Source organism: Xiphias gladius, chromosome 20, assembly GCF_016859285.1.
Source record: "Xiphias gladius isolate SHS-SW01 ecotype Sanya breed wild chromosome 20, ASM1685928v1, whole genome shotgun sequence".
In the NCBI taxonomy this organism is placed as follows: Eukaryota; Metazoa; Chordata; class Actinopteri; order Istiophoriformes; family Xiphiidae; genus Xiphias; species Xiphias gladius.
In genome coordinates this window covers 24,115,559-24,139,000 of record NC_053419.1, presented here as the reverse complement: position 1 = coordinate 24,139,000, position 23,442 = coordinate 24,115,559, and the positions used below count along the sequence as shown (strand labels likewise).

General features: G+C 47.0%; 2 protein-coding genes across 8 annotated transcripts in view; both read left to right on the top strand.

Moving 5' to 3' along the window:
* zcchc9 (zinc finger, CCHC domain containing 9) overlaps positions 1–2,649 on the top strand; it is a 5,917-nt gene extending 3,268 nt beyond the window's left edge. For all 5 annotated transcript variants that reach the window (XM_040158141.1, XM_040158139.1, XM_040158140.1 and 2 more), the window contains exons 3-6: positions 1–138; positions 231–323; positions 405–473; positions 2,349–2,649. The exon at positions 1–138 is cut by the window's left edge and continues 13 nt beyond it. In XM_040158141.1, coding sequence (XP_040014075.1) covers positions 1–138; positions 231–323; positions 405–473; positions 2,349–2,461 — 413 coding nt within the window. In that variant the 3' untranslated portion in view covers positions 2,462–2,649. The remainder of the gene's footprint in view (positions 139–230; positions 324–404; positions 474–2,348) is intronic.
* A 12,819-nt stretch (positions 2,650–15,468) lies between these two features.
* xrcc4 (X-ray repair complementing defective repair in Chinese hamster cells 4) overlaps positions 15,469–23,442 on the top strand; it is a 31,958-nt gene continuing 23,984 nt past the window's right edge. Inside the window, exons 1-4 of one of the 3 annotated variants that reach the window (XM_040158143.1) lie at positions 15,847–16,029; positions 16,136–16,770; positions 19,210–19,353; positions 21,504–21,694. In XM_040158143.1, coding sequence (XP_040014077.1) covers positions 19,212–19,353; positions 21,504–21,694 — 333 coding nt within the window. In that variant the 5' untranslated portion in view covers positions 15,847–16,029; positions 16,136–16,770; positions 19,210–19,211. Of the gene's footprint in view, positions 15,797–15,846; positions 16,030–16,135; positions 16,771–19,209; positions 19,354–21,503; positions 21,695–23,442 lie in introns of those variants that run through there. The other 2 variants (XM_040158142.1, XM_040158144.1) reach the window with 2 other exon arrangements.

The following is a 23,442-nucleotide window of genomic DNA, read 5'->3' as shown; positions in this document are numbered from 1 at the left end:
GCAGAAAGCCCGGTCACGGTTTGGCAGACTGTCCGGAGGCAGACAGAGACGAGGAGATGGGTCGAGGCATCTGCTTCCGCTGCGGCTCCACCGAACATGAAATCCACAGGTGTAGAGCTAAAGTGGATCCCGCTCTGGGTGAGGACGACGAGGACACCGACAGCCACGGACATTTGTAATAGATTACCATGTAATCCTGCTTTAATGGCGTTAAATGTCGTCTCTCTCAGGTGATTACCCGTATGCAAAGTGCTTCATCTGCAGTCAAACTGGACACTTGTCACGGTCCTGCCCAGATAATCCTAAAGGACTGTATGCACAAGGTACAAACACACACTTTCACTACACTGTTTGTATGATTCTTGGTCTTACACTCGTTTAAATGATGATTTCTGTGTGCGCAGGAGGTTGCTGTCGTGTTTGTGGTTCAGTGGAACATTTTCAAAAGGACTGTCCAGAGCACCAAGCTGCAAGTGAGTCTCTACTGTCTGTCTGCTCCGGGACCTGTCTGCCAGCTGCTGTGTGTCAGCTTTCATATTTCAGCTGAGGGTAAACTGGTTCACGCTGCAGTGCAAGAGAACAAACCCACTGGCTGACGCCTTCCTCAGTGTGCGGGCTCACAGTCCAGTCTCTTTTGAACAGGTAAGTGACGGAAATAGCACATAATCGGAACAAACCGCTGTCGTGGAGATCATCGCGCACAGGCCCCAATTTCCACCTGTCACTTCAGGGGTCTCGTATGCAAGTAAAATCCAGATGTGATTTCAGACATGTTCATTTACAGTAGGTCAAACATCTGCATCTCTGTTGGTCATATCACGAATCTGATTACAGTCTCTTTGTTTCCTCGGTTACCTGTAAATCAGGGTCGCTCTTCCTCCCAGTCCAGAAGGAGGTGGGGATGCACCTGAAGCTGTTTGGTAACTGAAAATGCTACAAGAAGAGCCTTTTTTATTTTTTTATTAGGGTACGGTAGTAATAGTTGAGCAATAAGAGTGACGCTGGTCAGCTAACAGCCATCCATAACACACACACACACATGGTTGAATCGTATTTATAAACTGCGAGCGAGACGAAAGGTTTATCATCTTCCCGCCTCTCCCTGACAAACGCAGATCATTCAGTGGTGGAACAGATCAGGGATCAGATACGTGCTACAGCAGCTCTGGGCACCGTCTGTATGATCGTATGTGTAGAGCAGCTTTCTCAATGTCGCTTTAATGAAGAAGGGAGAATGACGGCTAATTTCAGCGGCTGTCAGCGCAGGCAGAGACTCTGCTGCGGTTATTTCCGCAGAGCACCGACTGACGTAGTTACAGGCGGGGGGAGTAAAGTTAATATGCATTTACACCTTTTCAGCATCTCGAGTTGAGCAGCTGCGTTTCAATCCAGCCTGAGTGGTTTTTAGACGCATTTACTCCTCGCTTAGCTTGCTCGGACGCACAGAGTGACTCAGGGTAAATGGGGTAATTACAAGGAAACCATGAGGCATTGCATTGACATAGGGATATTGGAAAAAGATACACAACTAAATATATTTAACACAAACAAAAGTCTTTTTTGTTTTCTTTCTTAGTCTTACCAAAATGCATTGAAGGCATTGACTTCCTCGTAAAACATTTACAAAGAAGCAGTCTCCTCCTTCACTGCCTTTGCTGGTGCACTGTTGCGTATCTTGGTGTGTTACCACCGACTGCAGATCGGTGCACGAGTAAAACAACACACAGACCCGGTCGTAGAAAACAGCTCCGCATCACTGCTAGAGGAGGAAAAACCTCCACGGGGAACCTTGAAAACCTGCTGTGTTTGGTTTGTTCTAATTATCTGCACCTAATTACCCGATTAAAAAAGAGGTTGGACTGTGACAATAGGTCTTTTTCACGGACCAAAATACATTCCCTGGAAGAGAGGTCAAGAGGTCTGTCAATGAGGAGGGACCCGCAGTCACGTCTTGACCCATTCCTCGTAGCAATGAACGGGGAGTGAACGAGACCCCACCCTCTACTGGGACACTCGAACAGAGCGGAGACATTGTCAGCGTTGTTAGTGATGCCCGTGGGTTGTTGTTTTTTTTTTCTTCCCGTGCCACCAAACTGTCTGCTGTGAAAACGGCCTGTCGCTGAGCCTGCACCCCGAGGAAGACATCAGCTGAATCATGGGAGCTTGTTCTCGTCTACATTACGAAAGAATAAACACAGCAAATGTGAACCGGAAAAGACCTTTTCTCTCTGTGTGCGAACCAGTTTACCTTCAGCTTGGACTTCAGGTTTTTGCAGGTGAACGGGAGTGAGCGCGGCCATTGTTCATGAGATCCGCTTTAACGTTCTCCCCTCGTTGTGTCCTTGTAGCTAACTCTGTGACGGTGGGCTGGTTGTCCAACAACATGAGCGCGGACCACGAGGAAGTCCATGTTCCAGTGAAGAAAGCCAAACCCAAACAGACTAAGGTGGTGATGTTCTGATCTGCTGAGATGGTCAACAAACAAATTCATCCGCAGATACTACGGATTTCTCTCCAACCAGCCTCAGCTCAGGACTCTAAATAAATGGACTCATTTCCATTCACATGCAGTGAAGTGGTTCAGATACATTATGATTCCCTTTGTGTATAATTGAGGTCCTTTGTAATAAAGTGTTGCTTCTGTATGTTTACAGCCTCATTTTATTCTGCTGCTGGAACAGTACTTTTAATTATGGCTTCATTGTTTTGGGTGATTATCGTGTAAAAGTACCAGACATTCGCTGGTTAAATTGTTGTTATTATCTTGTTTTTCTTTAAAAAAAAAAACAAATACCCATCTGACAAAAGAAATGTTGGCTCAAGGTCCACGTACTGGCTTTTTCCAGAGCTTTAAAATGCATCTCACGCTCTTTCTCAGTAGATGGAGCAGATGTCAGCTGAGCTGATTGTCCACTGAGGAAAACCATGAGATGCAGTCGAAAGCTCTGGGCAGAAAAAGATGAATAATTTGGATCCTCCAACCCGTGAAAAGGTATCTGTTGTTTTCCAGGTTTGTTGTTGATCTCGGAAACAGCTGCTGACAAAACAATCTGACCGCAGGGTCCATTTAGTAGCTGTGCTGCAGCTTTCGATCATATCACATGATCTTCATCTGCAGAGGGAATTTGTTAAGGAATTTAATCCAACGTGAACCGACGTTTTGTTCGTTTCCGTCCAACAGACAGTTTAAAATCATAGACATGAAAGGGAGGAGTGACCGCACCATTAGTGTGTATTGCGGATGGGACGCTGCCCATTAAGAAAGAGAACACAAAATTAGACTAATTAAGCAGCTAATTTCATACTGTATGACTCAATTTTAATTAGTATTAAAATACCTAAAAGTAAAATCTGGTTCATTTTGCTCATTTAAAACATTCGATAAACCTGCTGCCTCTGAATGAAGCGTCGTGGCTGGTGGGTCGCCACACGTGCACCTTCCGTTGACCGCGTTGGGATGTGTATGTCCTTTATCTGTAGTCTTGTGTGTGGAGGCGGGCCCGCAGGTTGCACCCTCGACGTACCCGTACGGGATGTGTGACCTTGGCTCCACTGAAGCTGTGATGTGAAGACGCCGCCACTCAGAGGCAGTATTGAGCTGGTGCAGGGAAAGGGCTTTCCTGCCGAGGAGGACAGCGGTGTAGTGAGGGTCATCCCGCTGCTCTGTTACCGATGCTGAAACGTTGTCACGTACAACGAGAGAGGACACGCCCGTGCACAGCTGACGCGTACCTGAAAGAACTGGAAAATGAGTGAACGGCCAGAAATGTTGGGGATTGTCATTGTACAGTCTGGAAACGTAATTCACGGAGCTACAGGTACAAGATACAGGTTCCACGGCGCACAAAGGGGGAACGATCTTTTAAAAAGTAAGAAGTTCCAGACGTGATCAAATGGCTTAGTGCTGACCCGATTATAGATCTGGCAATTTATACACGAGTGCAAGAGCTTTAGCAGAGAGCGGGAATGTACAGGACATATGTGCATCTGTAAGCTCTGCAGAAGAATGTGTCTGGGGATGTTCGTTTGGCTGGGAGCTCTTGTGTTGATGCGTGTGTCATCTTTCTCCATGAAAATCAGTCAGCCTTTGCATTGTGCCACTGAAACGTTTCACTCTGTCACCGGTCGAGTTTTCAGCCGAATTCAGCGCAAATGAAGTGCGAATGAATGCTCGTTTCCATCCGCCGCTGCTGTGTGAATATGAGCCGACTGGTTGATGGAGATAAAGAGCTGGTGGGGCTGCCGTTTAACCGCCGCAGAAGAAGAGGACGCGGCGAGACGAGGTCGCTAAGAGAGCTCCAGTCAGAGCTGAGACGATGGGAAACCGTGTGGAGAACGTGATGGTGACCTGACGTTTCTGTCGGTTCCGTGTGTTGATGTGAGGAAGGTTCCAGCCTCCTCACGGCTCCTCACTGATCTGATGGTTTCCTCTCTTCACTGGAGGCGACAAGTGACAAAGTCACATGATTCATGTACGTCAGCGTTTATTCAGTCAGCCTGTTTCACCCTGGTTTGTATCCAGACAACAACTGTCAAAACCTCAGACAAGCGTAAAACATTTTCTGTGATATTTCAACCTTTTTGAAACTTCTGGTGTTTTGACTCAGGTTTTTTTTGTGCATATGCGTGTAAAAATAAATACATAAAATACTCAGGCAGATATAAATAAATAGACCAGTTTACCTTTGGAAATTGGAAGTTGTTAATCTTTGCATATTGATATGACATAGCTCAAACTTTTCATCCCTCATCTTCATCTGTTTATATTCTATCTTGAGTTGAATTTGCCCCGTTTTCTCTCATTGCGACAGTTGTGGACGTTTTTTTTGCAGCCACCATTTTATCTCCGCATATTCCCCAAAGTACAAAGTTATGATCCCCACGTTGTGTTCTGCACTCAAACCTGATTATACTGGAAAAAGCAAGAAACACATCTTCTTCTCTTTAAGGATGTTTCAGAGCTACAACATAAATTTCCTTTTCAAGGCCACGAGGGAATAATGTGATAATACGGTGGTCTGTTTATAGTTTCCACAGCACAGGGAGAACACTTGAGCCTGTGGAAGGACAGAGCCTCATGAAACCAATCAATACGGTTTTCAACACCCTGACTTCATCAGAAAACTGACGCCCAGACATAGTGCGTCAGCAGCTAAAGAGTGGGAGGCTTTCAGAGGAAGCCTCATAAAGAGCAGACAACCGGACCAGACAGTTTTTTGGAGTTCTTTCAGCTGCTCACTCCAGATTTTTTTTTACGAAGATAAAGTTCTGTGTTTTCCAGGACAGGGAGCAGAGAGATCCCTGTGTGTGTGTGTGTGTATGTGTGTGTGTTTGTGTGTGTGTGTGGGGACCACTGTCTGAGACCATACTGAAAGTGGTCTTGGACTTTTTGGATCCCACTGTATGTATTTATGTGTTCCCCTGGAGAGCATGAAACAAGGTCTTACGTCATTGATGATGTGCAAGGTTTTCTGGGAAATCCTCGGCTCTTTGAAAGACTGTCCAGTGTTCAGATAAAACTTGTACCTTAGTCCATGAGAAAACACTTACCCTGCCAGTGCCGATGGGACCCGGGATGTGGATTTACAGATCTTGAATCAGGCCACTGCAGAGCCCCATCAGATGGCTTCTCCTGCAGTCCCAGAACTACAGTTATGACACATCCTGTGGGGAACGCAACCGTTTGTCCCAAATCCATCCAATAGTGGTTGAGACCTCATGGTGGCGCTAGATGGAAAGTCAGTAGGAAAACATCCTGTGGGGACCACAAGTGTCTGTACACAAAATCATGACAATCCATGTGGTAGTTGTTGAGATGTGCTCGTGTCCATAGGACACAGAATGTTTCACATCATTTTTATACTCATGAAACGGCTCAGTGAGCATTACGTCACGTCCTGCATGGATGTACCTGCATTTGTTAGGTTTCTTTCACGTTCTTTAACTTGTCACCCGTCTGTATTGTTGTCTACTAAAAGATTTGCCCACATCGTATTGTGCTCAGGCTGTCTCCTGGTGAAGTGCGTTTACAGACTCTTAACTACTGAATAACAGAATAATATTGCCTCACTGGTGCTGATTTTGCAACCGCTCCACTGGCACCATCTTGTTTGTTAGGTATCAGACGTTCATCGTCGTCGTCTTGGAGCAGCCTCCAAAACCAAAACTGCCTCATCACCTCCAAACTGGGGTTTTCATTCCGCTGATCTATGAACTGCTATAGCATGTGCAGTAGTTTTATGTTTGTGTACTGACACATCATTTAGTTGCCAACCAGTTAATGACACTGTGTATTTTACTTGTTTGTTCTAGTTCTGCTCACCAGGGGCTCACATGAAGAAGGGTTGGTTTTTCTCAGAAGACTCCCTGGTTGGGTAAAAGTGAAGTATGGAGTAAATAAAACTGGGGGAGGCAGGGGACTGCCTCCTGGAGGTTACCCTCAGAAGACCCCCCCCCCCCGCCCGTGCCAGGTTTCCACAGAGCCTGATGCGTTCTCATGGAGGCAAAGTGTAGGAGCCAGGGAGCTGCTGCACCCTGCCAGCTCACAGCTCATTCAGGCTGATTGCACAACTTTACCCAAAACTTTCATCCACAGGAGAGGACTGTGTGTGTGTGTGTGTGTGTGTGTGTGTGTGTGTGTGTGTGTGTGTGTGTGTGTGTGTGTGTGCGCCTCATAACAAAGGCACAGAGGGCTCATTCACTGATTCCTCCTGGTTCCAATTTGAGAGAAGCTGAGAGGGGTCTTTCCTCCAACTATTGTCTTTCTCATTAAACTGCCCAACATCCACCCTTCATCCCGTTCCACTCCTCTGAGCTTTTTCTGCACATACATACATCATCTTCGGAGGTGATGCGTTCGAACGTCATTCGCCATCGATGTGTTCATTTCTCCCATCGCGACGACTAAAATTAAAAGTAGCGACCGTTTTAGTCATGCTAGCAGTTTAGGGGTCAAATCTGCCAGTCGGTCCACTTCGGTCCAGACTGAAATATCTCAGAAAAACCACTGGAGCTCTGTGATGCATGGTCACGAGGTTTTGTGCAGACGTTCACGTTCCCTACAGGATGAACACCAATGACTTTGGTGATTCTCTGACTTTTCATCTAGCGCCACCATGTTTTCCACCAAAATATCCGAACTTGCAGTACGATATCATGGACCGGGTTTTTGGGTTTAACTAAGATACTTTGGTTAAGCAGCATATATGTAGAACCGGTTGCCTGTGTGAGAAAACACACAGTGTACCTCTTTATAAAAGATATGGAATTTGACCAGTTTCAAGTGTCCCCTTTCTTTCGACTATTTAGTTTAGCTGTTGATCTTTTTTAGAATGTGTATCTGCCATTGTCAATAGGACAGAGAGAGATTATTACTACAGGCACACACACACACAAAACATTGGACAGGTAGGGAGACTATTTGGCAATAAACACCTGAGAACACTCCAAATCAATAGTTAGTGAATGGTGCTATTTATCCTTCAGAATAAAAGCTGATCTCTCAATTTACGGCTCAGTTTACAGTTGAAAAAAAAAAAAAGATCCTTCTGCCTTTCACTTTCTGGTATATACAATAAAGCTCATTTTCTGTGTTGGCTCATCTCACACCAAACAGACACAGGAAGTGTCTCCGCAGGAGGACTTAATGCTGTTGTTGCTTTAGCTGGCCTGGATGCAGATTCATCCCATGCTAAGTCCTCCGTGCGGGACTCCTGCTAGAGTTTCTGGGCCCACAGACAACAGCTCATTGAGGTCCCTTTAGCAGTAAATATCCATAATCCCCGTCATGTTTCGAGACCCCTGAAGACCCCAATTCAGGCTCTCCTGCCCCTCTTCAGTGCCCCTGCCTCCGAAACTAGGCCAGCCCTAATGAACTCCACTGCCTACATTTATGGACTTTTAACTGCCCTCCTTGTGAGAGAGGGGCTGATGGAGGTCTCTGCTTTTTTGCTAATGTAGCAAAACTTCACAGCAACATCACGGGTTAATTGTGTCGACCTTAGCGCCCCGCGACTAAACCTACTGCATGGCACCGTAATGGAAACCTCATTAGTCTCTGGTCACTGATAGCAGGGTAGAGGCATGGCTGGATCGCTGAGCGGGCCCTTACGGACACAGGCCCAGGGGCTCAAAGACATCCAAAACCACCACACAGGGAGTCAAAACCACCACGGAGAGACTCAAAACCACCACAGAGAGACCCAAAACCACCACAAAGAGACTCAAAATGACTAGAAAACAATGCAGCTGCCAATCTGTGGCCTTCGCTATGGGGCCACAGGTTGAGGGGTGGGCGGGTGGCCTTTTGTCTGAAAATCCTTCCATGGGTAGAGGTTCTTCAGTCTCACTCTAATTGGCTTTACCAACAGAGAGGGACAGAAAAAAATTATTTTTTCGTATGAGAAAAAAATGGTTAAAAACCAACTAGTTTTTCTGGGGTTTTTTTTCTGGTGTCACTGAATACGTCATGAAACACTGTTCAAAGTCTGGTCCCAGCATGTGCTTTCTTAAGTACCGTGTGTGTATCCAGGGCCTGATATATTCCTCTGTACCATAGAGCTCCATTCAAGCGCAAAGGTTTGGTCTCACAAGTGGCTGGGACATATTAAGTAAAAAAAATATATATATAAATTATAAATGCTATGTTCACTGAAGTATTATTAATTCATTAATTCTATTAAAATGATTGATTGGTTTTGAACAGACAAGTGTAATAAAAAAAGAACTCATCCTGCGGTTTATTTTCCCAGCAGGCACCTATTCTGTTGTTGTGGAGGATACTGTAGTAGGACGTATGGCATTCAAGGTGTCCGGGAGGAACTTAAAGAGAACTTGTACTGTATTTTATCGGGTGCCTATTGTAATATTATAGCACAGATGAGCACGAGGATGCTCGAGAGCCATAAACAAGTGTCCATCGTCAACATTTGTTGAAGTGAGTATCAGCTGAGTCTGTCTCCTGTGGAGCTGTAGTTGAGGGACACTATAGAGATTTTTTGCACAGCTATTAGCCCCCCACACACACACACACACACACTACAGTGTGACAAAGACCAGACCACAGAGAGCTACAGTAACTTGGTCAGGAGTTGTCCTCAGGCAGACACAACTACCAGGAAATGCTTGTTACCTGAAGACTGAGCTGGAAGTCATTACTGCAGGATCTAGCCTGGAGAGCCTGACTCATGTATTCATGCACATGTGTCTGCTCGGGGCTATTAGGTGCAGGTGATGCTAAAGACAGGCGGAAGGAAGGATCCCTGAGTGGTACAGAGGAGGGAGAGATGAAAGTGAGGAGTTAAGGTTAATGATGGAGCAGAGGGGATCGGGATCTGTTAGGAGTCTATTGGAGCTAATAAGACTGTGCTGTATGGTCGGGCCCTCTGGTGATGCCACGAGTCACCGCGGAACATGTTTCTGTTTATGTGATGGGTCCCAGCATGTTCTAAAGGCTCTGGGGTGGGGTCCACTGGACAAGACACAGTCAGAGTCACTTTTTCACCATACAGCACAACCTACTCTTTGTTTCACAATAAATAATGGGCAAGGCCATAAAGCAGAAGAAAGAAGAAGAAAAAAAGGGAAAAAATGCAACATTTAAATAATTTCTTCTTTTCAGCTTGGTATTAATCATTTGTGAGCCCTTGATTTTAAAATTTGTTTGCACAAATGACTAATTTACGGTACCTTTGTCGTTGTGCATTTACCCAGCGAGAGAACGATGAAGAAGCTCTCCAGATCCCCGAAGCCGAGTTTTTAGAAAGTGGACCATTTACGGCAAACCAGTCCATTATCCTACAAAATGCCTTCAAAACCCAAAGTATACCCACATATCTGACTTTGAGATCAAAGTAAAACCGCATTGAATCCAGTGTAGGGTACAGGCAAGTCAAGACTTATGGCATGAAGCTGATAAGTTATGCTACATCAAGCTTTCCAACTGCAAATTCAAAAAGCACAAATTACAAATTGTGCAAATGAATTCATTTTTTCTCCATGACGCCTCCCGAGCTCTGTAATCATCCCTATCAGCAAATAATATTGTACTCAACCAACGTTGATTGTGTTGATCTGGGACATCAGCGGCATCGTTAAAAAGAAATCAGACAGGTCAAAAACATGAGCAGTCTGATCAGTGAGGTCTCAAAGTTGCACTAATCAATATTTTTATTTTAACAATGGATCAAATGACTGCATATAATGAGAAAGGGATCACTTGCAGTGATGAGCCCACCAGATACAGTTTCCTTCAGCTCTAAGGAGCTTTTTAGCCCTTTTCAGCTTATTGTTTTGGTTTTTCACCACATTACCGCTCTGGTTCACTCTCACCGCTCTTTTAGCCTCGTTTTCAGCCACAGCGGCAGCTGTTTTCAGAAAAACAGCTGTAAAAAGCCTCTGTCCACTACCTGCTCAGCAGCAGCCAGCAGACAGACACAGTCAGAGACCAGCTGGTGAACACGGTGGAGCATTTAGCACCTAAAGAGCCAGATGTTTCCCTCAGGAGCTGGTGGAGACCAAAGCCAGAGCAAAAAGAGAGGGAATACTGGACTTAAATTCATCAGGTGGACACAAACACCAGATCCAGATGAAGGGTCATGTTGCTGTGTAACTTCTGAATGTGGAAATAAGCAACTGTTTGCCAACACGATCACAGTTTCAACTACATAAGGTGATAATATTTGACATGTCCCCAAGAGGCCCAAAAAAATCAATTAAGTCTGGTTAAAACCACTCTCTGGTAAACATGAAGACAAACAGTAAAAAAAATTACCCAGACCATCCATTGAAAACATCTATCATAGTTTAAAGAACCACTTCCTGCTTCCACAATTTTCCTGTGAGATGAGGAATTATTACCCACAGTGCATTTCAGGCGCATTCACTTGTGTTTTTTTCCCTGCAAAAATAGTGGTTTAGATCATCCGCCGCTAAACTGTCGGTTGGACCGCAACCTGTCTGATCATATGGCTGCCATCAGATTTCGTTGAAGCGATATCACCTCAGATCACAGCAGTTTCTTTGGTGAGTACAATGTCATCTTATTAGTGAATTCAGTTTCAGTGCTTAGAGAGCCTGAAAGCAGCACCGGGGAGGTACCTGAATGTCCCATACAGTGATGGAGAGTGGGAGGTATTGGCTAAGCAGATGCTTCACCCAGTGAGAGGAGCTGGATGGAACTTAATGCTGCATCAGGTTTTTAGGAGCTGTATTGGAACCAAGTAAAATTATATGATTGGGTCTGTTATTCACTAATTCTTGCCTGTGTTGCAATACCAGACTGGGTGATATGGTTAACATGTGGTTTTACAGCTGCCAAAACTGTGCTCTTTTACTTGGGACAAGGTTAGGCGAAACATTTGCGAAATTTTTGGCACTGAAGTTTTCCTTTAAAGTCGAGTCTTGTCCACCTTCCAAACACTGTGCTTAACTATTAGGATCCAGTCTTTCTCTGTCTGTTCTCATCGACACCCACCAAACCAGGCAGAGACCAAAATCTCATCCTTTAAGTGCCAATCTAAGTAAATGACCCAGACCCTGGAGAGACCGCTGCTTTGCTGACTTTTTGTATCTCTAGTCCCTCGGAGGTCTGTCGGGATCGACCGACCCCGAACTCTGTCCATAAACGCGTTATTCCCAACAGCTGCTGATGAGCTGTTGAGAATAATTAAAACAAATGAACATACAAGGCTTGAAACAAGGTTTAGGCATCAACTATCACTGGTTAACACTCAGCAGGAGGGAACCACAGACATTGCAGAGGAGGAACTCATCAGATCTTGAGTAACAGCTTCACTCAGCCAATATAAAGAACATTCTAGGAACAACAAAGTGCCTGAGTATGTTTGACCACAAATCCAGCTACATTACTAGACTGAAAACAGCATTGTTTCACAGAAGTGTTGCATATTGCAGTAGGACATACATATATAGTCTCATCTCATCCGGCCACAGTGGAGGGAACGTCTCCAAATAATAAAAACAACAACCGGAAAAAAAAAAGCCCAGAGGTGTTTACATAGACGTCCGGGAGCCAGTTTGGTTAAGTGATGGAGGCTGCACCATAAAGGCCTGTGGGCAGGATGGAGGAGCTCGGGTCCAGAGCTGACTGAATCAGTGGCTCTAATTAAATGCAGATACTACAGTGTAAAAGTCAGAAGAACTTCATCACTGTGCACGAACACAGTGAGAAGAGCAAAACGCTCAATTTTGATGCGTAGGAAAGTGTTTGTGGAAAAATTCGACTTGATTGACTGATTTTTTTTTTTTTTTGTCACTTGGGGGCAGCGCAACAAGCTGTACACACGGCTATATTCAGTATTCTAGTTGTACCGTATTTATACTTAGTATTTCACAGATATGAGGTTTCAAACTTATTTACATGAACTCGTGCACTGTAAAACACCAGGATGACTCCCTTAGTGACTCAGTTAAATGCAATAAATCCAGAACTGTAACGCGATCGTTGCATATTTTGATGGCAGAAGGTTTCGTTTGGAGAAAAATGAGACAATGCAGGTGAAACCTGAGAATTTCAATTTCTTCTCATAGTGGCTTTAATGCAGTGCAAGAAAATACTGTATTACTGACTTATGCAACTAATAAATTGATTATCTTATTCATTAATGCAGCAGGAGAGCATTTCAAACAGCAAAGTGGGACACAGACTCTGACGGACATCCTGTGAGATAGAAAAGAGTCTGAAGAGACATTTAAAACTTCTTGATGAGAAATAAAATAGATAAACAGGAAAGAATTATGGTCGAGGTCAACCCAAACATGAGCAAGCACAACAGGAAAGCACGAGTTCATTCCTCCGTTTTTCTGTTTTTTGACTTGGTGCTGGAATGAACCAGCGATTCCGCTAGCGTCCGTATCTTCAGGGTAGGAAGTGCAGCCAAGTCGGAAGGAAAGCCCAGAGTCCCGTCAGACCTCGCTGTGGCTGCGAGAGGCAGGAGGGATCAGAGGATGCAGGCCAGACTGTCGGAGGCTTCCTGATGTTTCCCTTTCTGCCCCGGAGACACAAACGCTCCGCCGCAGACACACACAGATACAGATGCTAGGCTCGTAAGGAGGCTCTGTGTGGGATCTTTAATGCATGAACGTGTTGCTTAGAGCTGCAGTGATTGGTCAATGGATTGATTAGTCGACCAAAAAAAGAAATTAGTTGATAATTGATGAATCTTCATTTTTCAAGCAAAAACGTCAATAATTCGATGTTTCCAGCTTCTCTAATGTGGGATTCTGCTGCTTTTTCTTGGTCTCGCCTTTTATTAAATTGAATATTTCTGGGTTTTGGACTGTTGGTCGGAAAAAACAACACATTCGAAGATGTCACTGGGAGCTGGTTTATAGTGTTTATGGATGTTTTATAGACCAAATGATTATCTGTCAAAATAATCAAGCTTTCTATGCGGTTTGCAGCGACAACGCTGGAACATTGCCCGTGAAAATGTCAAACTTGGCTCATGGTGACCGCAGCTTTTGAAAGACGAGAGGTTTTTGAAAGGAAACACTAACCTCTGCCAACTACGAGCAAATGATGACAGCAGCACTTGGGAAACACTAAATCAAACGACGAGCTCCACCTGGTATCAAATTTATGAGATTCGACTTGGGCATGTGTGTTGTCGGTTTCCCGCCCTCGGGACATTTTGTGAGCCGGGGCCCGTCCGCGCTCGGCACGACCCGTAGCTGCATTTTTCGTTTGTTAAGCGGCATCTAGTGGTCGTGTGAGACGGCATCGGCCTTGACGGCGAAATCCACCGAAACAGCACGTTTCTGGGGACAGCGCCCTCTACCGGCCGTGGTAATCGCGACGGGGACGAAGGTGGGGGGGGGCTGGGTGCGCGCAGGGAGGAGGTCAGGATGGATGGATTGACAAAACGTTGGGCGTCCGCCTCTGCAGACAGATGAAATCCTCCCGGAGTGTGGGGGCCGGAGTACGGAGGCGCCCCACCTTTGCCTCATGCTCAGGGTTCAATGAAGACAGATGAACACTGTCATGGAAGTGATGTTGTAAGGCCTCACTGTGAAGCTTCACACAGTAATTACAGCATCTGGAGAAGAGGGGGATTTCAGACTGCGCAGACTTTTCTTAAATCCAACACAAACACTTCCTTACTGATAATAAAACCATAACAGCCTCTACAGATACTTGTTCGGGGCCCAGATTTTCACGCTACAGCCTCGGTTCGGCAAGTCGTAGCCGGTTGGGCTCCGGCGGCCATCGGTTGTGGTAAACGAGTCAGACTTTACCTGCACATTCTCTGACTGGAACACAATATTTCCCACAGCCCTAGACACATGCGATCATACGCTCAGAGGCCACCTGGGAGAGCCGGACAGGTTAGTCTGTGAACTCTGGACAGACAAACCCCTGTGGAGAATCAGCTGATGTGGGCCCCTGTGTGTGTGTGTGTGTGTGTGTTTCCTTAACAGAAAGTGCCTGAATGTCCAAATGGCCTCTTGAGGCAATTATTTTTTTGGAAGGAGGGTCTGTTTGCAGAACTCAAATCATGCTCTTTCAGTGATCCCTTCATTTCCTCTTCAACAACATGTGGCACACAGCTTGTTGCCTTTGCCTCGCTGACAAGTAAACCAAAACAAACACGGGGGGACACTGAGAATTATTACTATCTGCTTTAGCTCTCCTGCTTTCATCAGATGCAACAGCTTGTCTGTCTGGTTCCTCTGTTGCCCTGAATATGCTGATCAGTTTCCCCCCGCGTGGGGGGGAGTCGAGTTCACACACTGTATATTCCGGGCGTCTCAGCCATGTAGAAAATGTTCAGGTAGAGGAGGGTTCCTTTACCTGAACATTTAACCCCCCCGGTGAAACCAAATCAAAAATAGATGTCCCCCACCGACAGGTACAGTGTGTGGATCACGGCCTGACGTGTGCGATTCCTCTGAACCACAGAGCTCCGTTTTCTTTCCAGAAACTGTTTAGTCACCCGCACCTTTTTTCCACCGGGCGACATGTTCCTTCATCACCATGAACACACACACACACACACACACACACACAGCGTCCTGCTGCCCCGGACACTCACTACAGCGCCAAATGTGGATTCATCCGCCGCTGAAAGCAGTCCCCAGCAAAGTCGCTGTTTTCCCCCCCGTTTGCCGGGTGAAAACCAATCAGCGCGCAGCCGTTTTAGGAAACCGAGCCTCTTTTAGGAATGAAACTACGGATTTGCGGGGGTGTGTGTTTAAAGATTCGGGAGGACCCAGCGTTCTCGGAGCTGAGAGCCACTGGCACGACGTGAAGCCGGTGACACTTTTTTTTGGACAGAATGCCGCAGGTTTGCAGGTAGACCCCGTCCTGACACCGTCCTGTTCTTTGCCTGGGGGGGTCTGAAGGGGTCTGTCTCAGTGGATTCAGTTTTCAGCCGGTTACATACATACGGTATCGATACGGAGACCGCCTCGTGGACATTAGTCATCTGCCTTTAAAAACCGTCCACTCGTGTGTTTAAGCCACGAACAGAGGACAGTGGGGTTTAATGTTTCATGTCTGATCAAGTATTTGCTGGTAAACGGAATCAATGCAGACGCAGCCAATCGATAACGCATCGCGAGGTCTTTCTCCCCTCTGCACGATACAGCACCGGCTGCTTTTAGCGATGAGAGGTATCGATTTCGGTATAGATATCGGTGATCCTGGCCCTTTTACCGCTTGTTACCACCCCCCCCTCCCGATGCGATCAGCTGTTCGGCTCCGTCGCCTGATGATGACGCGGGAGGGAAGCGTCTCCGGCGCAGCAGCGGGTCTGAAGAACAAAAACAAACCAAGGTGAGTTTTTTCTGTTTGTGTGTGTGTGTTTTCTCCCCCCCCAACGACACGGGGAAGCCGCGGGTCAGACACAAGCCGACCGGTGGGCTCAGGTGCGACCGCTTGTCTGACCACGTGCTGTAGCCGCGGTCTGTGTTTACCAACAGGACGTCGTCAGTCCGGGTCCCGGAGCGGGGTCTTCAAATTCGGCTTCGGCGCGTGTTCCTTCCCTCACCCCCCAGGGCCGCTGTAAGGTAAGAAGGGCGTAAGTCACCGAGGTTACCCCGGGTTCGGCTCGGGGGTTCGGGGGTTCGGGGTCTCCATCGTCAGGATTTCCTCCCTCCCTCTGTTTTTATTCAGGGTCGCGACTCCCAACCTCATTACCGACGAACCCGCGGCGGTGGCGGAACGTAACCAGGTCCAGTTGCTCAGGCACTGGCCTCCAGACAGTCCACGCAGCGGCTGTTGAGGCATCTCGGTCTGGACCAGGGCGCGGACGGGCCGGCAGACCAGGCGGCAGCCCCTGCCTGAGACGACCGGGGACTTGAAAAGGGAGAAAACCCGCGTTTTCCAGTGTCTTTTCCAGCCGGACCGTGCGTGTTTTCAGCTGGGAAGCAGGTGTGAGGAGGACGTCGTTAAAGGCCCTGCAGAAACATGCGTCTGGTCTGTGTGAGGAGGCCCGCGGCCGTGGCCGGTCATTAGTGTCCGGCTGGCTGAGGTGCGAGGGCGTCGCCCCGCTCGGCCTGTACTTTACACCTAATGAGAGGTCGGGTCCTAGCGCGTCGCGGGGGCTGTGATAACATGGTTGCGTGGAGCCGGACTAGTCCTGCCCAGTTCGGTCATTACCCGACCACAGGGCACTGAAGAAAACCGGCGTTTAACAATTTCAGAAGCCCCATTCCAGCGTGAGCTCTGTGCAGGTCTCAGGGACGTGATGGGATAATGGAGGCCTCAGCTCTTCCCTGCTGCGGAAGGTTTTGTTTTGGGAGTGTGTGGTGGTTGAGACCCTATTAGCCCCCCCCCCCCAGGTTCATTGAATAAACATTTAGATAAATCAAGTTAATCAGTGAAGAAATCCTATAACTAAATAAACAAGAGCTTCATCTCCTGATTAAGATTGAGAGATGCACAGGTTGGGAATTAATGTGTTGCATCTGTTCATTAACAAAAACAATCATGTATAGTCAATCAAATTAAAAAACCCCACAGTATATATATATATTTCTGGAGTTGTTAAGTATTATGAGTATTCATCATTATTATTATTATCATCAGCAGCCTCTGACTTCTAATTTCAAGTCGGAGATGTGGGGAATATCTGACAATATCTCCAACGGTAGGACATCGAACCGCTCAGCTCGTTTTATAGCAGCGACACACAGTTGGTTTGGTTACCACTGCAACTGTGTCAGCGTAGTTGTCACCTGACCGGCCAGGTAGCCGGGCCTGCTGATGTTAGTGGCTCATGTTAGGACCTTCAGTGCGTCCTCTGTTCTCTCGGCAGAAAAGTTAGCCGGGCCCCCCCCCTGCAGATGCTGCTGCACGGATCAGTTCGCAGCGTGTCGACGTGGCTGCTGCGGAACCAGACCCGCCGTTGGGGAGGCTCAGTCACCTCGCTTGGACGGTCGAAGCCAGGGCGACGGGAGGCGGATGTGTTGGCCGGCGCGTGACCGGCAGGCCCATCGAGAGGTGCCGGGGAAAATGATGCAAGAACAGGTCTGCACCGGGTCCGACGCGCCTCCACCAATCAAGTTTCTGAACCGCCTGCCTTTTAGCGTGTCTGGTTACGTCTGAAGCAACGTGCTCATTGCAAACACGCTTATCTGAGAACAAACAGAGTCAGGACGACTTTGAGGCTGATGAAAAATGACCTGGATCTGATCGGGAATGGCCCCGTGAAACTTGTACTCTTCAGTCCAGGTGCAGTTCCCAAGCCTCCCTGCCTTCTGCACGGTTTTTACAGAGTCTAGATGATCGGCTCTGCTTCCGTGGTTTCCCTTCGAGGCTTCTGTGCGCTGTTGAAGTTGACATTTTATGTGGTTTCTGTGCCTCAACCCTCAATGCAATCGGCATCATACTTGTCTGATTTAGTGTCCGTCTGCTGTATGTCTGGCAGGCCAGTACTGAACAGATAAATATCCTGTATAGCCAAACCTGCAGTTCTGAAGTTTTAAAGTCAAAGTTTGTTGGTTTTCCTCAGTAAGGCAGTGTTTCATTCATGAGTAGCAAGAACCTGCCCTTTCTCATGAACGGACGTTTCACTTCCTTGCCTTGCAGGGACCACATCTAGTTTCCTCTTCCAAATCTCTCTCACTTGTTCACGGTTATGATGCCTAGCCACTGCAGTTCCTCAGATTTCTTCAAAAAGCAGATTTTTGGCCGTGGCTCGGGAGAAATCGCACATTTTCAGAAAAGCATCCCTGTGTCTCTCGATCGAAAGTCAGAGGCAAAGACCAGTGGCAGAGCGGTGATTGGTGCAGTCATCAGATCGGCTGTAGGAACGTTTCACGTTGACATGACAGATTTGAAGTGTTTTGTTTTGTTTGTTTCCGTTACAGGTGTTGATCCAGGCCTTTTCTCGTCAGGTTTATCGCCAGTGAAAAAGCCCCTTATTCCTCACTTAATTTTCCTGCTACAGAAAAATCTTAATCAAAAACACGGAGTTGTTTGAAAACATTTTGCTGGCAGTAGTTTAGGAAAAGAAAGGAAAAGAAAGTCCAACCTCCAAAGACGGGCAAAATTTGAGGTTGAGAGTTCAGTCTCAACCTTGGAGACAAAAGTCTGTTTAGTAGTTGGTCTGGAAGTTTCCATCGTATCACCTGATCTTCATCAGCAGGTGGAGCTTGCCCAGTGGTTGAGGAATTGCAGATGTTCAATTTCCATTTCTTTTCCTGAGGACTTCTTGTACACGTTGGCTCAAAAGTTGAGACTCACAGTTCAGTCTTTACCCTGGAAACGGCAGTCGTGCCGATGTAGATCATGTGGTACGGTCGAAAGCTCCGGAACAGGCGACTAAACCGGGCTTGTGGCGAGACCGTTTTGTCAAACTGTACAAAACTCCCTGGTGAATAAATGTTTATTTAAGCCGTGTACTGAGAATGTGTCCCGCGGGGACAGCAGCCGAGGAGAAATGAGGTTTCACGTCGTGTTTAGGGCTGCAACTAATGGTTATTTCTGATTATTGATTAATCTGCCAGTCGTGTTCTTCATTAATCGTTTTTGAATCTAGACAGTCCATTCCTATTTGATCCCAGAGTCCAAGGGGATGCCTTCGGACGCCAAACAGTCCAAAACCCCAACACATTCAATTGATAGTAAATTAAATCAGTGTAAAGCCAGAAATCGTCATATTTAGGGGCTGAATATCTGACTGGCGTCAGGGAATTAAAAGAGGCCTCTGACTTTGGGTGGTCTTCTTTGTGTTTTGGCCGCAGGGATGCACACGTCGGTGCGTGAAATCCACGTCTCCTCTCGGCCTGACTCCGCCTACTTCCTGCGGGTGGACTGGAGGGGGCGGGGCTTAGGTTCGGGCTTCGAGGTGCTGCTGACTGACGGACAGGACGTGTGGCGAGGAGAAGGTAAAACCCCCACCCAGCAGGACCTCACAGCCTGTTGTCTCACATTTTACATGTCTCACCTGACAGATTTATGCTCACCTGATACTTGGACAACCTCACCTGTTTGACCGCACACGCCTTCCCCGCCTCACCTGTGCCTATTTTAGAGAGTCCCGCTGTTGACCTTTTCAGCTGCTGGGACGGCTACGCTCAGCGGTAGATTTATTAGTTTCACCTACAGCGACCTGAATTCTCTCAGGCCAGGAGACGACGAGGTGCCGGAAACCGTCCTGGGGAACTCGAGTCCGCGCCGGCTTGACGCAGATCCCGGAGATTTTTTCGGCCACGTTCCGGGTCATGTCAAAGGTTATCGAGGGGTTGACACCTGGGAATATGCAGGCCGTTAGGTGCAGGTAAAGAAAGTAAGATTATTGTCACCATCCTGAAGACAGCAGCAGCACATTGACCATAAAACATAGAGGTTACAAAACCAAAAATGGACTTATAAGGAATTAAAAAGAGAATAATCAAGCATCACAAAAGACATAAGAACCAAAGGACAACGTAACAGCAATAGGTCATAACAAAGCATATAAAAACAAATGAGGAGTGGATTCAAATATTTGATATATAAATGCATATAAAATGTCCCAAAACGGATGACACCACTGGTCACAATATATCCCAATATTCCAACCCAACATGTAACTTAGAAACACTGATAGTTTCCTGAAGTTTTTGTCCGACTGAAGCAGGTTCCCGTCGGAGGGAGCAGCAGACATGAAGATTCTTTTCCCCGCAGCATTAGCAGAAGTTCCCAGCCTCGCTTGAAACCACAAAATGGAATAAATGAGGCGGGACACTAAGAATTGCTTTACACGTCGGTGTGTACCAGCATTTGGCTGCGTTGGGCCGATCGGTTGAGAGACAGCACCTTGTCTTCTACACAGTGTCTACGCTGGCTGTGCAGTGACAGCAGCTTCAGGGCTCCGTCTGCGTTCAGGCGCAGTTCAGAGCCGAGGTCGTCTGCAGTCTCGCATTTTGTGGCATTTAGAAGCCGATCACGCAATCACCAGAGTCCTGCGCGAGAAACGGAAAGAGATCGGTCGCGGTTACAGTAAAACGCGAGCCGGTAGGTGTGTAGACAGCTATCGATTAAAATAGAAGCACGTTTGTGCTGTCAGACCCTCGTGAGATGATCGACTGAGAAATGCGGCTGAAGACACGTCTTTCCTACTGTTTTTTTTTTTTCCCCCCCACTCAGCTGAAGGAATAGAACGTGAGGAGTTTTGATGGAGACTTTGACACTGTCAGTGATCACGTAACTGCCCCTGAATGCATGTCTTTCTCTTCAGCGCCCCTTTCTCCGCAGGCTGTAGTGTGCAAAGGTCCTGACAGAACCCCAGGATCCAGCTGTTTCTGGGGTGGAACCGCCAATTATTGTCGAGTTGCAGCCACGTGATTTGTTGAAGTGGCCGCCGAGTGCCGTGATGCACATAAAGCTGCGTGTCGGCTTTGTCATTTCCTCATCTGTAATTTGAACACCGGGCGGCTTCCTACGGCTTCGGCCCCTCTTCATTTCACACGCGTTTTGTTGTGCCTTAGCAAAGAGTCCAAATATGTTTTTTCTGCGACTCAGAGTGATGCAGGATGAAGTTACGTGAACACATTGTTCAGGCTTCTCTGATAAAGTGTGTACCATTTACTCGGGTGCATCCACACCCCTGGGTACGTTGCATGCATGTTGCTATTGCATTAATGCAGCTTGTAATCTCAATACAATAAGCATTTCACTGCTGATGCTGTATTTTCATACCTGTTGCTTACTTCTATTTGTTGTAATAACCGGTGTGATGCATATTATTTTATACAGCATCGACTTTTTTTTTTTTTTTATCTCGTTGTGTTGCTGCTGCATTGCAAACATTCTTGTTGCATTCTCATACCTTTGTTCACAAATTTCTACTTCCCAGATTCTGGTTTCTCAGTTGCTTGGTTGCATTCGCTAACACGCTGCCTGTATTGGCTTTATTCTTGGTTACAGCGTGTGCGTTTTTCTTCGCTGTGTTCTGTTTCCCCTTTGAATATTGGACGGCGTCGTTCAGAGTCGCCCTTGGTCGTGTTTTCCGACGCCTCTCTGCGACCTCACCGACGTTATTTCCTCTGCGTAGTGAGCCAGGCAGCGGTATGTGGGGAGGCAGATGAGCTGGAGATGCAGAGGGAGAGGTACATCCGGGACCTCCAGCAGGCGCTGACGGGGACGGAGAGCTCCGTCACCTACAGCTTCACCCTGACGCCGTCCCCGCCAGACCGCAGCGCCGCCGTTACGCTGGCATATGAGAAGGTGCAGAAGGACATCTCGGTGAGTGTCACACAAACACGCCTCTGACACAGTCGAACCCAAGCCTTCGGCCTTTTCAGTATCTCGGTATGATACACAGAAAACTGCTGGAGTGGATACACGAGCACATCCCGCCGTAGCTACACGTCGAGACGTGTTTTAGACGTGTGCTTGCGCGAGCGTGTTTATTTAAATTTCTCCGGCGAGCCAGAAGGTTCATTTAAAAAAAATGGCCGCCTGTTTTCACTTTGCAACATTATCAGTAAAACGTAGAGTTGAATGTTGACATTAGAGCCGTGTGCAGAGCTGACACTGTTGATGTTACGCATGACACCGGTGCCGCGTTTCCTGTAGATAACGGTGCACTTGTCACCACTGTTTTCCCTAATCTACCGTGGATGTTTAAAAGCTGCAGGGAAAAGTGCCCCGAGTTTGTTTTGATTTCTCGACTGAACCAGGGAAGTGATGAATGGAGTGTGAAATGTGAGTCTGAGCTCACCCTCAGCCGGTCATGTTTTTAGAGAAACCTGAGTTTTGGCTCCGCGTGATTGTTACGGCGTTACCTCGCCACAGACGTGCAGTCAACTGATCTAAGAGAATATCAACCTCCAAGAATCATGTTCGAGGAGAGATACGCTCCGAGATCGGTTCGGCGTCATGGACCTGTCCGGTTTAAATCTGCGCTGGGTCTTTAAATGGCTCGCACAACAGGTCGTTGTCCCACGTAAATGAACCATGTTCTGTTTTAAAGCTACAACAATTGGTCAGTTATTAAGTGAATCAAGTTATCGTTTGTGTATTTTCTTGTTTTTACACTTCTCAGCGGTGGTAAAGGGAATATTTTTGGATTTTAGGCTGCCACTCAGACAAAACAGGACACTATAGAAAGCCACCTTGGGTTTTAGGAATATTTGTGGGGGACATTTTTCACTATTTGCAGACCAAAGAGAAAATAATCAAATTAATCGATAAAGAAAAAAATGGGTAGTTTCAGTCCTTTTTTTTTTTTTTGACTTAATAAAAGCATATTTGCTATTTCCTGGGAAGCCGAATGTGGTCAGGAGACATTGTGAACCAGAGAACAAACCTGTGTGTTAAAAATGTAACCGAAGCGTGTCTGTTCTCCTGCGAGCGTGTTGTTGGGCGACAGCGGCTGGAGGGGAATTGAACAACCTGACGGTGGTTGGCAGTTTGCTGAACGACCTCCGTCCGCGGGTCGGTTGTGCAAACACGCTCATTGATGATGTAGACACAAAAACCTTCGTTGCCATGGTAGCTATGAGAGAGTGGAAATCTGAGCGTGCCTGCTGAAGCAAAAGGGAAATGAATCAATGCCTCCGCTTCAACAGTGTGAGCTAGAAACGGCCCGTTTACAGAAGTGTGCCGTGATGTGTCATCAGAGGGCTTCTCTTGCTCAACGTAAAACACAGTAATTCATCTGCCTTAAAGTTACGAGTTGAAAGGAAAGGCTTCAGCCCAATGCCTGCTCCTTCCCCTCTAATCCCAGCTCCCGAACAACGCCGCAGAAACACCTGAAGAGGTGCGCTGGCGTGGACAGGTGTTACCCGGGGCGGTCAGCATACCAAGCATGTGTGTGTTTGCGCTCACGCATCTTGTCAGCACGTCCTCTGTGCGTATGTGTGCGATCACTGGGACATTTGGTGTTCATTCTGTTTACGCTCCACAAATGTTTTGTGTTATTGAATCCACTGACTCTACTAGATTTAAAGGCTATGGGTTATTCCCACTGACCCAGTATTGTGCTGTAT